This window comes from Notothenia rossii, assembly GCF_949606895.1.
Source record: "Notothenia rossii genome assembly, chromosome: 1".
Lineage (NCBI taxonomy): Eukaryota > Metazoa > Chordata > Actinopteri > Perciformes > Nototheniidae > Notothenia > Notothenia rossii.
In genome coordinates, this window is record NC_136912.1 from 21,582,181 (window position 1) to 21,600,054 (window position 17,874).

Genomic DNA, 17,874 nt, shown 5'->3' on the forward strand with positions numbered 1-17,874 from the left:
GACGTATAGCTGCAAAAAAAATGTCTTCTTAATTTTGATGTATTTTTAGTTTACAGCGTGTGTTGTCTCAGATGGGAATATTTAGAGCATATGTCCCATCATCTTTGCACCACAGGTGAAAACTGCAGTGCAGAGGCTGCTGCAAGCTCCCTTTGTGAAGATTGCCAAGCATATAGGATATAAGATATGGAAACTTAATTAGTCGATGGCAGCTTGATTTCCTTTTGGTCTGTTCAGATGTTTCATTATCAAAGACAGTCTTCACCAGTTCTAATCATTAAACAAGCAAGGAAGCAAAGCAGCGGCAGTAAAAAAAAGATCCGGGCAGATCAGTGGTTTCAATCTCATTGGAGTTAATGACATGTTTCCTCTTTCAGGACAGTAAGTGTGGATGTACAGTTTGCCACACATTTGAAACTTCTGAGAATAATTAGGCATTGCCATCTTTAAATAATCTCTGCAGCACTAAATGCCTGTTAACATTTCCATGCAATTATTCTCTATCTAGAGTGATGTCTAAAACTGCTAACTGCAAAACAATAATTACCAAGTTGGTTCACTCGCGACAGTGGCCATGCCCTTATGAATAATCTTCTGTGATGCTATTGTTTTCACATAGCCTGGATAATTAGTCTATATGACATGGGTACAAATGCAGTCTTAGTTGAACACATTTTATGCTTGTACAATTTAGTCCTCCACTGCACATATTTCAAAGACAGACATAAAAACAAGTAGCATGTTTCAGTGTAGCAGGGGCATTAACCTTGTACCAATGTGTGTGTGTTTGTGTCTTTGTTTCTAGCCGGTGGCCGTGCCCCTATCCCTATGGCAGTGGTGCGGAGGGAGCTGTCATGTGAGTCTTACCCCATCGAGCTGCGCTGCCCCGGCACTGACGTCATCATGATTGAGAGCGCCAACTACGGCCGCACCGATGACAAGATCTGCGACTCAGACCCCGCCCAGATGGAGAACACTCGCTGTTACCTGCCTGATGCATACAAAATCATGTCACTCAGGTCAGTGTGTGTTTGAATCAGTGCTGCAATGTGTTTTGTTCTTCGAGATAGCTCTTGTGTAGAAAGGTTGCCGGAAGATTCGAGATTCAATATTCAAGGCTTTATCGTCATGTGCACAGTAGCTAAAGTGTAGATATGGCAATGAAAAACTTAAGTCATGCATTATACATCTGCATTATATTTGTTACTGGAAAGTTTCCACATTTATATTTTCCTCATCCACGTTGAATATATTTATATATATATATATATATATATATTAACTTTGTAATGCTATTTTATTTCTATTTCAGAAATATTTTGGACTGTTTAGTTCTTGTGGCTTAATTTTTCTTATATTGCCTTGTTTTTTATGTTGCTGCAACGCAAACATTTCCCAAATTTGGATCAATAAAGTACCCATCTATCTATCTATCTAACTATCTATCTAACTATCTATCTATCTATCTATCTATCTATCTATATATCTATCTATCTATCTATCTATCTATCTATCTATCTAACTATCTATCTATCTATCTATCTATCTATCTATCTATCTAACTAACTATCTATCTATCTATCTATCTATCTATCTATCTATCTATCTATCTAACTATCTATCTATCTATCTATCTATCTATCTATCTATCTATCTATCTATCTATCTATCTATCTAACTAACTATATGTCTATCTAACTATCTATCTATCTATCTATCTATCTATTTATCTATCTATCTATCTATCTAACTATATATCTATCTAACTATCTATTTATCTATCTATCTATCTATCTATCTATCTATCTATCTATCTATCTATCTATCTATCTATCTATCTATCTATCTATCTATCTATCTATCACATGCTCCTCCAACCATGCAACATGAATATAACATAAAACAAATACAACAATAAAATAATAATAAATAATAAAATAGTGCAAGAGAATGTTTTGAGATGTGCAAAAATGTAAATACAAATACAATTGAAATATAAATAGTGTGAACTGTATAACAACATTTGATAAACACATTGAAATAATGAATTATGTGTATTGTCAATGGCGTCTGATTCATGGTGCGCCTTGGTGCAAAATGAACAAGGCTGGCACAAAGAGATGACCCAAAAAATAAGCTTGTTAAATTGTTATACTACGCACTAGAGACACCTCTCAGTCCAGAGATCCAAGCTATAGGCGTGTAACTGTTCATCAATCAATCAATCCATGTTTATTTATATAGCCCAATATCACAAATGTTACATTTGTCTCAGTGGACTTCACAGTTTGTACAGAATATCAGTATGACAATACGACACCCTCTGTCCTTAGACCCTCACATCGTACAAGGAAAAACTTCCGGAGAAAACCCACAGTTTAAAGGGAAAAATGGGGAAAAAAAAAGGGATCCCTCTCCCAGGACCGACAGACGTGCAATAGATGCCGTGTGTAAATTGAAAAGATAATACATTTGCAACATAGGTAGTCCAAATGTTTGGAAAAACATGTGTGTATAATAGGAAGATGAATCCACAAGGATATCCATCCAGGACTTATGATCCATGGCCACAGCCACGACTCAAGATCCAGGTCTCGCGAACCAGGATACAGGACCGCAGGATCATCCATGACTCCGGATCCCGGTGTATATAGACACCAAAAAGAAAGAAATTTGGGGAAGCTGGGTTAATCGGAACATGAGAGTACACAGGTATAGACAGAGAGAAGGAAGAAGTAAGATGTCCCCCTACAAACTAAGCCTATATCAGCAAAACTAGGGGCTGAATCTAATCAGCCCTAACTATAAGCTTTATCAAAAATGAAGGTCTTAAGCGCACTCTTAAAAATGGATAGGGTGTCTGCCGCCCGAACACAAACTGGAAGCTGATTCCACAAATGTGGAGCTTGATAAGAAAAGGCTCTGGCTCCCATTGTACTTTTAGAGACTCTAGGAACAACCAACAACCCTGCATTCTTGGAACGCAATGCCCTAGTAGGACAGTAGGGTATAATGAGTTCTTTAAGGTAAGATGGCGCCTGCCCATTAAGGGCTTTGTAGGCGAGAAGAAGAATTTTAAATTCTATCCTGTGTTCTATAGGGAGCCAGTGTAAGGCAGCCAGCACAGGAGTAATGTGGTCCCTTTTCCTAACTCTGGTTAGTACACGAGCTGCAGCATTTTTAATCAGCTGAAGCGACTTGACTGACTTCTTGGAACACCCTGATAATAAGGAGTTACAATAATCCAGCCTTGAAGTAACAAATGCATGGACTAGTTTCTCTGCATCGTTTTGAGGCAAGATATGCCTGATTTTTGCAATGTTACGTAGATGGAAGTAGGCGGTCCTTGAAATTGATTTTATGTGGGCGTTAAAGGATAAATCCTGATCAAATATAAGACCAAGATTCCTTACAGTCTCACTGGAGACTAAATTAATGCCATCCATAGTTAGTATATCTTTAGATAATTTGTTTCGTAGATTCTTCGGGCCAAGTACAATAACTTCAGTTTTGTTCGTGTATAACATCAAAAAGTTTAAGGTCATCCACGTTTTTAAGTCCTTGAGACAGTCTTGAATTTTATTTCGATGATTAATTTCATCAGGCTTGATTGATACATATAGTTAAGTATCATCCGCATAACAATGAAAGTTTACAGAATGATTCCTTATAATATTGCCAAACGGAAGCATATATAATGTGAACAAAATAGGTCCGAGCACTGAGCCCTGTGGCACTCCATGGCTAACTTTGGTTTGCGTGGAAAATTTATCGTTGACAGACACGTACAAACTGAGAGCGTTCAGATAGATAGGACCTAAACTAGCCTAAAGCAGTTCCCTTTATGCCAACTAAGTGCTCATTTAGTATTCATCCTGCTAAAGTATCAATTGTGAAGTTCTGTATTACTAACACGTAACCCACTCACCAAGTTGACAGCAAACAACAACAATGTAAAAAAAACAGCACAACAGTGCATCACACCTGTCAGACGTAGAGTAACAGAAACAAGGAGAGAGGTGATGAGAAATCTGTGGCAACCAGTTTAACCTGTGAGCCCACCCGGTGCTTGCAGTTCCTGTAGAATGCCCTAAAACTGTAGAACCTTATCACACAATGGAAATGACTCAGGTGACACTTCCTCCACAGCTGGCCAGTGCGATAGGCTCCTCTCCTGACAGCGTGGTGAGGAGCACAGCAACGGAAGACAGGGAAAACGCTGTAAGGAATTTGCAGTTTTTAATCCAATGAGAGTTACATTTAGGCAGGGTGATAGGGCCGAGCAATCATTTATTTCTCCGTATTTCTAGCTATTAGAATAAATGGTCGGATGTAAGTCAAAGCCATATCCCAAAAATGACATCAAACACCACAGTGTAACTACATTAGAGACAAATAATTGAATTTGACAAGTTCTACAATAGAATAATGGTGTTTTTAAAAGTGTGTTCTTCTGGATTACTCTAATGGTCTCTTTTCAACCGATCAGACCTAGGTTGCATTCAATAGAAAATATAAACACATCCTTAAATGCTTAAGAGCTGCAACATGTATGCATAAACAAACTAAAACCTGCATTGTACATACAGCATCACTTCAAACACTTCACTGTTCATTCCTCTACTCCTCCAAACCCCTACACTTTAGACGCTGTCTGCTTATCCACCTCTCTCCCTTTGTCGCTCCACCACACAGCGACACCCACATGCTACTCTTATATTCATCAAACTGTGGCAACACCTTACAGCTACAAGATTATATGTCCAAACAACATATACTGAACACATATACATGTGTCTATATTTCTATATAGAAATAAAATGTGTATGTATTGAGGGAGTGAAGCAGCTGTCAGACTGTTGCACCGTTTTATTGTAAAAGTTTATGTGAGTAAGGTATCATAGCTATTTTAGCCAATTACATCCTGACCCATGTTTAAGAGTGAGTTAATCTCATGTCCATAACTTGATAATTAAGAGTTTTTGTCTTACTTTTACTGGTAGAGGCTATAAATTATGAAGCAGTGGTCTTATGGTGAGCTGTATTATGCATGGCTAATTCTTTGTTTCACGCAGGTATGATGATGAGCATTATCTGGCAATAATTGTAGAACAAAAATAGCAATGAGGGGAAAGCAATGCTCTGGGAAATTAGAATATCTGGTTGTAAATAATTCATTAATGTCACCATTAGTGCCTCAATTTTTCCGACCACATGTTTACTGACTTTGAGTGCTATCTCCTGCTGTCCCATTGTTTTCTCTCTCATCCTTTTTCTGTCTCAATATTGCTGTCATCTTCCTCCCTCTCGCCCGTTCTGCTGTCTCTCTATCAAACCACCTGTCTATGTCATGTGGCGCTGCTCTGATTGCAATTGCTTTGGCCTGGCTCGGGCTCTCCACTCGCTCTGGCAGCTGCTTGTGTGGCCACTCTCCTACAGCCCTTGCCATACATAATTTATACACATGCGCAGCCACACACACACACACACACACAGATACACACAGCATGTTCCACACGCAGCATACACTGCCCAGAGGCTACACCAGACTTTAAGCTCCAATTAGCAGAGCCAGAGGCCAAACGTAATCTTGAGGGATCCTCTATGGAGGTGACTCAGACCGGAAACAACTGTTTATCGCATATTGTCAGTATGTGTTTGTTGCAAATAGCTGTGAATGAGCCTTTTTGTGTATCGATGCATACAGTAAAGTAAAGATACGCTCATGCAGTGTGTTGCATATTGTATGGTCGAGTTGAAGGCTGTATCGGGGTTTTTCCACACATTGCAGTTGGTTTGGGTGTTCGACTGTGAGTTTTTTTAGCTCTTTCCCATACTCACACCCCCTCTTCTTCAGTCTGTTTCAGCCTGTCTGGTTTCCACTCTCTCACTCCCTCTATGTCTGTATCGTCTCTGGTTTTCAAGTCCAGCTCGACTGGCTGATAAAATCAGAGCATGTTCCGCCTGCCCAGTGTTTCCTCAGTATCACATTCTCTCTTTGTTTTCCTCTCTACCATTCTCCAAGGCCAGGGTGTGGGTGTGTGGGTGTGTGTGCGTGTATGTGTGTGTGTGTGTGTGTGTGTGTGTGTGTGTGTGTGTGTGTGTGTATGTGTGTGTGTGTGTGTGTGTGTGTGTGTGTGTCCATACCACATAATTGGTCTTGATATCAAAGCCTCATATCTCCAGAGGGTCTCACAAGGCTTCTCAGGCAACCTAGAGAGGACCTGATATCGCTGCATTTCCCAGATTATCTCCCCATTGGGATACACTGGGTTGAAGGGGAAACGACGTCGTGGCCATGAAAGTTACGCTTAATCTGTTTTAGCGATATACTGGCCTCAGTTCAATGACTCACTCTGTTTTATCGTGTTTCGAACTGAAATGCCTCTATTTCAAAATGGCTTCTGAGCAATTTAGTTTTAAGGTAGTTTCCTGCCTTTATTGAATGTAAAATGATCATGCATGCATTACTCTAATCTTTTGTTTTGTTAGGCTCACTGCATTGGCTTGAGTCGCCTCTAATGCACTCTATATGTGTTTTCGTTAAAGGTTTGGGATCACATTTACTTTTTCTGTTTTAAAGAAGCCAAGCTGGCTACATCGTGGATGTTGTGGTTGGTTTGAGTATACATTAAAGTGTCACAGGGGAGCGTTATCTCAGGGTAACAGAAGCATTGGAAGGTTCGGGTTGTTCAATTCTGCACAGGAACAGAGCTGAGAGCCAACATGGTGGAATGCCTGCAAGTTAGAGCCATCTATTGACATAAAAGTGACTTGATGGCTCCTACGGAGATGCTTCACAATGCACTCCTTGTCCCTTACTGATACTTGAGTGCTTCATGGACCGAATACCTTTCAGCGCACTCTCTCGTTCCGTCTCTCCATCTCACACGCGCATTCTGCCACTTGAGGCTGGAAGTGCGGACACTGAAGAATTTGTAGACAGTGCACACAAACTCTGTTTTGCTTCCTCTATCAAATAGTCTACAATGGTAGAAAATGCCCCTCCCATCTTGTCCCCTTGTTAGCCCTTGTCCCTTTCTCTATGCCTATTGCTCCCCCTTTTGCCTTTCTTCCTATCTCTCTTGAAGTAGTTCTTCAATACAAGGGGAAAACCACACATAACACAAAGTAGGGGAGTCATTCCCCCTTCTCACTTTATTTCTCTCCTTTGCTTTTGGATGTGTTAAATGACACCATGTTTAGTTTCCAATCTATGACTCTCTTGGCATCTCAATTTTTTCGTCACTCCAGTTTTTTCTCCCGTTTTCTCATTCCTCAAATTGCTTCTCACCCCCTGCTTCTCACATTCTTTGTCACTTTCTTTTCTTCCTTACCATCTGTTTTAGTTTTCATTGCCCTTTCCTGTTTTTCAATTCACTTTTTTTCTTTTCCCCTCTCAGGGGGAAAGGTGTGGTAGAGGCTGAAATGCATGGGCTTATTGGGTGCAGCTTGCTGCCTGTATTTTACATTGTGTGTTCTATATATTAGCACCATTAGGAGAAACTGCATTAGAGCCAGGACACAGAGACATCCATCTCTAGATTAAACCCAAGCCTTTAGCGGCCCCAGTTTACCAAGGTGCACGATCCCTGTAAACACACATCTATGCACCAGCCCTCTGTGCACACATCAACGATTACACATGCATGGATTCATAAACAGGCGTAGTTGATCACGCATGCATGCTCATACACTTGCACACATGCATAGACACACACGCGGAGAGAAATTGAGAGAGTTGCTCATCAGTTCCTAAGCTCGGTCAACTTCTTCTGGCAGCCTGTCTCTTTGGAACAGAGTCTCAGTCTTCAAAGCACTAGGCTAGTGTGCCAGTGTGTGAACCATTTGTGTGTATACGTGTGTGTGTGTGTGTGTGTGTGTGTGTGTGTGTGTGTGTGTGTGTGTGTGTGTGTGTGTGTGTGTGTGTGTGTGTGTGTGTGCACGAGTGAAAAGCTTACATGTATGGCTATCTGCTTTTGTATGGTGTGTGTGTGGTAGAGAGCCTGCACCCGTACGTTTGAACCTTTCACGCGGGAGACTGTAAAGGAACCTCTGAAGTTATTTTCCCTTTGACTCTCTGAATTATAGAAAACCACTTGAATCACGGAGTGCAATCTAGTGCTAGCCATGTGCTGCAGTCCAATACTTCGTAACCAGTGAACTATGTCATACTGTCTGCCTCTTTTTTTTTTTTAATCAGGCATACCTGCACTTCATCTGTCTTCTCCATTTGAGTCTAATCTATCTCTGTAAACACAGCTGAAGGAGGGAAAGGAGGAACAGATGATGACAGACACACATATAAATGAATGTGCTACACCCAAACATCCATCTTACATCTTTGATCATTATTCCAGCCCAGTGACTCTAAGAACAAAAACAATATTATCTGCTAAATGGAAATGTTGCACTGAGGCAATTGAGGCTGTGACTAGTGTGTGTGTATATGTGTGAGTGTGTGCATGTGTGTGTGATGCCTTAAAGAGGTGGACTAACCAGGATATTTACACTTATATATTGGTATTATATCTTCCTCATATTTTTTCAGTTTCAGTCTGTTCTCTCGTCTTTTCTTCTCTCCATTAACTACCCTGCTTCCCACCGAATGAGGTCATATCTGGAAATGTCCTACTTACTGAGTTAGTGTGTGTGTGCATGCATGCTGCCAGCCACCCTCATATAGTCACCACAGTTACAGGAGATGCCCTACAGCACCCTAGGGGCCCAACTGTCACCCTTGCTCAGTGCTGTAATTAGGGCCCACACACATACATGCATATGAACACACACACAAACATACACACATATCTAGATACAACTTAGAAGTGGAGACACACTTAAAGATGGACAGTTTCTGGCAGACATTCAGTCCGGAAACACACCTACACAAATTCGCCTTCAGATAGGTGACAGCAATGAACACAATTGTTCCATTGTAAGCATATCATTATATAATATTATTGTCCTTTACACATAGCTGCTTTCTCTATCCACCCATTCACACACCAATATATATTCACCCTGACTGACAGCTGTGCTTCTCTCCCAAAAACTCTGTATTTCTACATGCCAGAGTCTCCACTGTCTGACCCTTTTCTCCTGTCGCCACAGCTCTGCTAACCTTAGTTATCATGCTTCACCGAGCACCTAAGCTACATGGCTGCCTGAGAATGTTCTATACACCACACACACACACACACACACACACACACACACACACACACACACACACACACACACACACACACACACACACACACACACACACACACACACACACACACACACACACACACACGCACACACACTATCTATATTCTCTCTTTCCTACACACACAATGGGAATCCATGCCTCAGACAGCGTGACATGAAGACAGTGACTGGCTCCCTGACAGACTTGCTACTTTGACATTGAAGTGCAAAACTAAACCAGGACACACGGACTAGCCCTCCTGTCCCAGCCTAAAACGCATATACGCAACTGCATACATTTTTTTGTGCATCATGAGGTGAGGCTGACTAAATCATACAAGACAGTGTCTCGGTGTGGCGTGGCTCGTCGTTTTGGCGTCGATGTTGTCTTACACGCTTCTCTGCGTTTCACCAACCAAGAGCGACAGCCCAGCTGTCTGAAATGCTACTCGTCTTTTAGCCTTTAGGAGGATTTAGAGTTTGTGCAGGCAGGTGGGATCTTGAATTAAACTCTGGAGAATAAGGTATCACGTAGAGCAATACACACACACACACATATGTAAAGCAGAGAGTAACACAGGGATGTCAGCACAGGAATGTTGCTAGGTGGAATCAGGAGGAAGACTCTTTAGTGTGTCCTGGAATCGGACGACGTGGAAGTTGCCATGGTTACCAGTGGAAGAGGGGAGGGGAGGGGAGGAGAGTAGAGATGGCGTAGTTTAAAAAACTGTACTTGGCCGTGAGCCTGCCTGCAGGAAAGAGGCCATAATATGTTTGTGTGTGCATTATTTGAGTACCTCTGTTGATGATAGGACATATTATGTTAACAAATAATCACTTATTACTTGTTAAACAGTTCAGTAACCTAAAAGATAGTGTCCTGTATATATTTTTTAATATGATTCACTGTCCTCTACGATGAACCTTAAAGGCTGAACCATGTGTCACAGTTGCTGTCCACTTCATATTTATAATTTCACAATCATTCTCACCTAGCATGAGAATACAAGTACGCAGGGAGGCGCAGATAGTTTTACCATACTTTAAGTACATACACTATATATATCTACATGTTGTATGTCAAAAAATGACACTTGAGATGTTTGGACAGGATGGGAGAAAAATAGGAGAGAATGACATCCTTCAGCCAAATATTAATAATGTAACACATTTCAAAGCTTTTTCCCAGTAGGGAAAACAACATTATTTTACCTGTGGCTTGTCTGACAGGCTGCTCGAGAGCTGACAGAAACGTATTCAAGGACCGCAGAGGAGTGTTGTTGTGTATGTATGTATATGTGTGCTGCTGGTGTGTATGTGTGTGGGAGGAATAGAACAAGGGAGATAGATCTGTCATTTCTTAGTACGCCTGGTGTGGTGGTGCTGGCACAGAATGTGATGCGTCTGCTTCTCTATACCCGCTGGTAGACATATACAAAGACCTTCCTACACAAACACACACAGACATGTTTTTTCCTTCCTTTTGCTTTACCTCTGTCAATCACAATCCGTGCATCACTCTTCAATTACTTATTACATCCCAGTTCCTCTGCATCCTTCCACGGTTTCCATCACTCCATGTGTCCATCCCCAAGTAGCCCTACTGTATATGTGTGTATATAACCACATCAGGGAACTAATAAAGCAGAAACGAGGCCAGTAGCAGCGGAATCTCATATGTGGTGTGTGTGTGTGTGTGTGTGTGTGTGTGTGTGTGTGTGTGTGTGTGTGTGTGTGTGTGTGTGCGTGTGTGTGTGTGTGGGGGTGTGTGTGTGTGTGTGTGTGTGTGTGGGTGTGTGTGTGTGTGTGTGTGTGTGTGTGTGTGTGTGTGTGTGTGTGTGTGTGTGTGTGTGTGTGTGTGTGTGTGTGTGTGTGTGTGTGTGTGTGTGTGTGTGTGTGTGTGGCCGGCCTAACAGCTTTCTATCCTGTAGCGAGATACAGTAACTATGCTCTGTCTGCTGTCAAATGGGTTTCCTGAACTCCCGCAGGACATAAAGAGCCCGGTGAAATCATCTCTCCCCCTTCCTTGGATTATTTTCACAAACTGTCTTTTGTTTTATGCTTTTCCAACGGCTCATTCTCTCCACTTAATTGCTCCCAGTTTGGGGATTTGAATTGTATTTCTTTTCAGAATGTGTTACACGCTTAATAATCAGCACATCATGTGATTATTTTTTCTTCTTTCTGGAATATTGTATTGTTTTTTTTCCTTTGATAGTTTGGACTGCTAGCACAGTGCAATTTATAATGTGATCATCTAGTACAGCTCTCGTCAAATGACAAAAGGGTAATCTGATTGTTTGTGGAACCAAATGTTGAATAACTTCCTGTCAAACGGCAGCGACATAGAATAACCATAAACAGTAAGGGTAATGTATGATTTATTACATTACATTACATTGCATTTAGCTGACGCTTTTATCCTAAGCGACTTACAATAAGTGCGTTCTACAAGATACAAACTTGAAGAAAACAGAATCATATAAGTACATCAGGTTTCATAGAGCTAAAACATTTCAAGTGCTACTCAACTGGCTTTAGATAAGCCAGCCCTTTATTAGTATATAAGTGCTTTGTTAGTAATTATATCGCTCGAAGTGGAGTTTATGCTGCTTTAAATATATAAATATGTATCACATTTAAGACACAGCAATGTGAAAGAACATAAATCAATCTTCATGATTGCATGGTCAAAAGGCAAACGCATTCATGTAATATAAAACATAATATCTGATCTTTACTTGTAATATGTTGCCGCTAGTGCAGAAGCAGCCCCCTTTACAATAATGACACTGTGGGCAGGCTTTTATGATTGTATCGTGAAGCAGAAAGTTTACCCATGCTTGATGAAACACATGACTCAGAGACTTTTCAAGATACTTGAGACCAGGCTGGAATATCCCTATGTAGATTTATACATCAAATCCTTTTAATATCCATTGATAAAGTCCAACTGTGTTAAACCATGTCTCCCATGATCTGCCTTATCCTGTGTTCATATAGTTCAACTGTCAACAGCAACAACAAAAATAGTTTTCCAATCTTTTTCCTGCAACAAACCAAGCTAAATAAAATGATAAGTATACACTTCATCAGTTAACACTGTCTGTTTTGACAACTGCACAACTCTCAGAGGGATCTCCAACTTTTAAAGAGATTTCACACTATTTGAAGGCATCTATGTTCTTGCTGGTTTGAAAGAGAGGGCCAAGAGACAATCAGTAATACAGGAAGTTAAAATAGTTGCCAAGCAGTTCAGGGATTAAATATATATTTTTTTTTTCAAGATGTTAAGGCTAATTTGAAATTAGCATAATTATGATGGCATTATATATACACAAGTATGCACTTTACACTTAGAATTATAAAATACAAATAAAATAGTGAAAGGAAAAGTATAGCGCACAGTAAACAATAAGCCAAATCTACATGAAATATGTTAGGATTTTTCAGACAGCACACAACAAACGGGGATATTTAAATCTATGAAATTAAAACGTTACTAGCAATATATAGAATACAAAATAAAGTGCCTCCAGCTTGTCAGTGAGGATTATAATAATGAATATGATGAGACTTGACAGTCGAACAATATGCCTATGAAAATAAATGAGAAAACTCAGGCTATAATTAACATTAACAGTTACTGAATATAACGCACAGTTAATATTATGGGTAAAAAGTAACTTTCACACATTCCTGATTCTGATAACATATCAATAGCACCCCAATATTATTTGATATTCAGACGCCATTCCAGAAATACCGTATATTTTAAACATGTTACTCTGACTCAGTCGGTGTTGCAGAGCTTTGAATCTATTCAGATGATGATTACAGAATACTGTGCTGAGGCTTTGTGCGCCACTCAATCTCAGACACCTCTTTCAACTCATGAGGATTAGTTCTCAGCTTTCACTTGCTCTGTAATTATATAGTTCTTCAACACATCTGCACTGGAGCACATGCAGCCGGAAACACACACACTCACTCACAAATATTTATTCTATCTTACATCTTTCTGGCAGACACATGCATGTGTTAGCACATATGCGCACACAAACCCACACACACTGCATCATCCAGCGCCAGCCTCATCAAATCATCAGACAGTCAGTTATGTTTATATGAGGGATCGAGGCAGAGACGGAGTGAAGGGAGGTCTGCCAAACAAAGTGAAAAACATCAGAGAAAATAACAACAGCAGCACCCACTGCAGCATCGCAGCTTTCTCTCTTTCCCTGCCTGCCACCGCTCGGCTTTGTTAGAGAATAGTTTGTTTGTGTGCGTTTCGCACGTTGCAGGGAAGAAAGCCAGCAGGCAAGGCGGTATCCAGGCCACTGCTTTGTTTTGATGTGGTCATGCTAATTTAAAAAAAAAACTTTTTCTGCCAACACTAAGAAAACCACACAGGAAATAATATACAGCTTTTTCTATGTTTAAAAAAAACTAAAAAGGGTTGCAAAGGTGCGTGTAGGGGGTTATGTGCATGTTCTGCATCTATTCATCATTTGTCGAACTGCAGAGAAGACGTGGATTGCGAATTTTTGCTGATATTTTTATGTTTTGCCAGACTGCTAAACACATTGGCAGAGAGGAAATTAGTATAACAGAGAGAGAGAGAAAATACGAAGGAGATGGAGGTACTGGGGACATAAGGGAGTATTTTTTTTGGATCCGACTCAGACTAGTGGCTCAGACAGAATGGTGACGTCAGCACAGGCTTAAGGATGGAGGGATCTGGGGAGAAACAGAGGGAGGCTGGAGATGACGCCCTGAGGGAGGCAGGAATGAGAAAGATATTAAGAAGGGAGAGAGGACAGATGGAGAAAGAAGCAAGCAATAAAAGGCCTACCACATATATCTGGGTGTGACTTGGGAAACTGCAGCTAAGTGGGTTTAAGACAGATAAACAGACAGGGGAAAAAACAGAGGAATGAGAGACAAAGAAGGAGGAACGGAGAGGAATCATTTCTTGGCGGGAAGGATGAAGACGAAAGCTGAGAAAGAAATTGGTTTATTATCTTGGCTTAGAAAGTGTGGGGTGAAGAAAAAGAAAAGTAGTGCAGACTAAAATAGATAAAGAGGTAGTGATGGCGGAGAGATAGAGCGTGCAAGAGATTATGTCAAATCTTTGCTTTACTTTCTATCTAAGAAAGCAGTCAATAACCTTCAGTACTTTATGACTCAGTCGTGAAAGTCCCTAAGAAATAACTTTTGCTGGGACATGAATTAGAAAACACATACCCACAGTTACAGAAAACCTAAAATGACTCTGTTTTGCTCTTCTGAACACATTTGCAACTTTCGGTTCTCTGCTTAGGAGCTTTTTTTTATGCATTATTTTTTCCTTATTTCAGCTTTCTTTTGCCTTATGCAATAACTTTCTAATGTTGTGTGGTTTCACTGGCCGGTTCACTAGCATCGTTTTGTGCTGGATTCAATCCTTTTTTTTCGTTTCAAGATGAGCCATGTTTTAAGCCCAAAAGAGTTCAGGATTCTTACCCTTTAACTTGTGTGAGAAATAATTATGCCCATGGCAGCACTCTTTGAGTAACTTTTGAGCTCTAATCACTTGTTTTTATCTCCCATTGGGATGACATCATAACTAAAGTTTTCTTTTTGTTGCAAAAGCAAATATGTGAGGTCATACAATAGCACTAACATAGCATTTGCACTCTGATTCACCACTGTGGGCCATGCAGTCGTGTCCATTGGTCGGTGTTGCAGACAAAGTTTGTCCCCCGAGTCCACAACTTGCACTGATGACAGGTGACCGATGATGAAGGCACCGGGGCAAGAAATTAAAAAGCACAGAGGCGAGAGAAAAAAAAGGGAGGGAGAGGAGTGAAGACTGGCGGGTATTGGTATTAGAATATGACAGACACATACAGTTTTAAATTGTTTTAAACTTCAATAACCCCACACCTGAACATAGTCCCACTGGTCAGCAATCCACATCATTATACGTCTCAGTAAGTGGGGGTGTTGCGTACATTGATTCTCCGTGTTATAAGTGAATATTGAACCAAGAATTAAATTAGCTCTCATGCATATTTCATTATGCAAATTGTTGAATGATACTGTAAGAAAAGAGACTTGAGGGGTTTGGCATGCTCATTAAAAATATCTCAATGGGAGAATCTGATTTTTTTTTATGTGAATGTCGCCTGTTTGACAGGTGTGCAGACAGAGAGGGGAAGAGGGAGAGACACAACAGTTGTACAAATTGAAAGAAAATATTTAGATGAGAAGAGAAATCTGACTTTCAAAAATAGGCCTTTTCCTCTTGGGTTTCAGTCCCTAGTCTCAAAGACGGTATATTCTTCATTTCACGTTATTACAATAATGTATTGAAACCAGAATGCACCGTTTCGATTAAGTGTATCTTCAGTATGAGGTTACAGTTTATGCTATTTCTTCAATCTATCATGATAATATGTCGAATCCAACCAAGCCTCAACAAATCATCTTTGGTTGTAAGGCTTGGCCTTAACATGTTTAATTACAAACACTTGAGCATAAATATCAAGATTGCATTTTTATTGCCGCCTGCATGCATGAAAACACAACAATCAGGTGCATAATAAATACAGTGGGCTGTCTCACATAGCCAGTTGTAATAAGAGTGAGGAATACTTACTTTTTGTGAGTCAGAGGAGAGGGCCCCCCTGATAATTACAATTAATTATCTGGAGTCTGGGGCAAAATACTCTTAAAGCTATAGGTTATTGTTCTCAGTGCTGCACAAGCACCCAAACACACACACACACACACACACACACACACACACACACACACACACACACACACACACACACACACACACACACACACACACACACACACACACGCGCACACACACACACACACACACACACACACACACACACACACACACACACACACACACACACACACACACACACACACACACACACACACACACACACACACACACACACACACACACACACACACACACACACACACACACACACACACTAGAAGTGTCCTTTCCACAGCTCTTCAATCGCCACATTATACCACCTTGTGTATGAGTGTACTCAATGATTCCATTAGTGTAATGTCGACTCCAGGTGTACATGTAAGGACACATTGTCTGCCCTCTTTTCAATCTAAAGGGTCCTTAAACTCACGACCCTTCACTGACAGGGTGAATGTAGTGTACTATAATAATAATACATTTGACTTATAGAGCACCTTTCATTGCTAACAGAAATCCCAAGGTGCTACTATGAGAGGAAACAAATACGTACATCTCAATATATATAATCTGTCTGTATTGAAGAGTGCTTTGGAATTCAAAAGACAGACCTGTTATTGAGGGTTTGTGAGAATATCTCTGTGCATCTGAACTAACCTTTCGTTTTTTCTAGATGCAACAACCGTACCCAGTGTGCGGTGGTGGCTGGGCCAGACGTTTTCCCTGACCCCTGCCCTGGCACATACAAATATTTGGAAGTCCAATATGAGTGCGTCCCATACAGTAAGTACCCTTTTTGTAAAATGATTTGAACATGTTTTGGCCTCTTATCTCTGTAGTGACATACGTGCGTTAGTTTTTTAAATGATGTCATCTCAACATGTGTTTGCCATTTCCTACAAGTTGGATTGTGAAGACTGCAGTGTTTTACAATCATTCATAAAAACCACAGACACTTTATATGGGGAACTATGATCACACTTCTCCCCTTGGAAAATCCAAGAAAGGAAGGAAGAGAAAGGAGGATCGGCTCCAGTGATGGCAGATGGTGATTTGACCTCTGACCATGTGATAACAGACTGAGAGGTCGTATTCACTGGAGTGAAACATTCCTGGGACAGGGTCGCTGAATATACCAACAACTGTGAACGTTTCTTTTTTGTTTTCTTTTACTGGTAAAGTTTTCCCCTAAAATGTAGGTTACAGCTCATTGAATAAAACATGCACAAGGGTTCAGGGTCTTTTTGGAGTAAAGACATACATTTGCTGTTGATGTTTTAAAACTGTATTCCAGCTTAGAAGATTTGTCCAAAGGCAAACCCAAAATGCGACTTCTGTGTCTGCTTTTTGTCGAAAAATCTAAAGTGATTCCCCTGTCGTTGCTCTCACTACTTTTCTATCACAAAAGGCATTTTGAATTTGTTTTTTCACACACAGTTGTTGCCAAAACAAAAATGAATATTGCTTTATGCCCCAAAAAAAATTCATTTAAAATGCAATGAAAGAGGACATATTACTAACAAAAGGACAGAAACAGAATGTAGTAGGAAATAAACAACAACTAACTTCCTCGATTCAATAATAGACCTGCTGTGCTTCAGTGGAAGAATCCAAATGTACTTTCAGCTCAGTAATCTGTTGTTAAACATGGTTGAACCAAATACTACTATTGCTATTACATTGTACATGGCGTTTTTTGTAAAGCTCATGGAAACATGGTACAAGAGGCAGCGTGGGTGTGGATTTGTTTCTATTTCTGTATACAAGTGAAGCTCTTATTGGTGACATTCTTTGTTCATTACAAACATATCCGCAGTTTAGGTCATCTACATACACAGTTGGATTTTAAATACAGAATAAAAGTCGTTATCCAAAAATCAATTTAGTAATCTGTGTAAATCTTACTTTTGCTTAAAAAAAAAGAAGATTGTTGGACAAGTGAACTGAGTCTT

General features: G+C 40.3%; 1 protein-coding gene across 8 annotated transcripts in view; it reads left to right on the forward strand.

Moving 5' to 3' along the window:
• adgrl3.1 (adhesion G protein-coupled receptor L3.1) overlaps window positions 1-17,874 on the forward strand; it is an 88,612-nt gene that overhangs the window by 9,318 nt on the left and 61,420 nt on the right. For all 8 annotated transcript variants that reach the window (XM_079668290.1, XM_079668292.1, XM_079668293.1 and 5 more), the window contains exons 2-3: window positions 806-1,019; window positions 16,596-16,705. In XM_079668290.1, coding sequence (XP_079524416.1) covers window positions 806-1,019; window positions 16,596-16,705 — 324 coding nt within the window. The remainder of the gene's footprint in view (window positions 1-805; window positions 1,020-16,595; window positions 16,706-17,874) is intronic.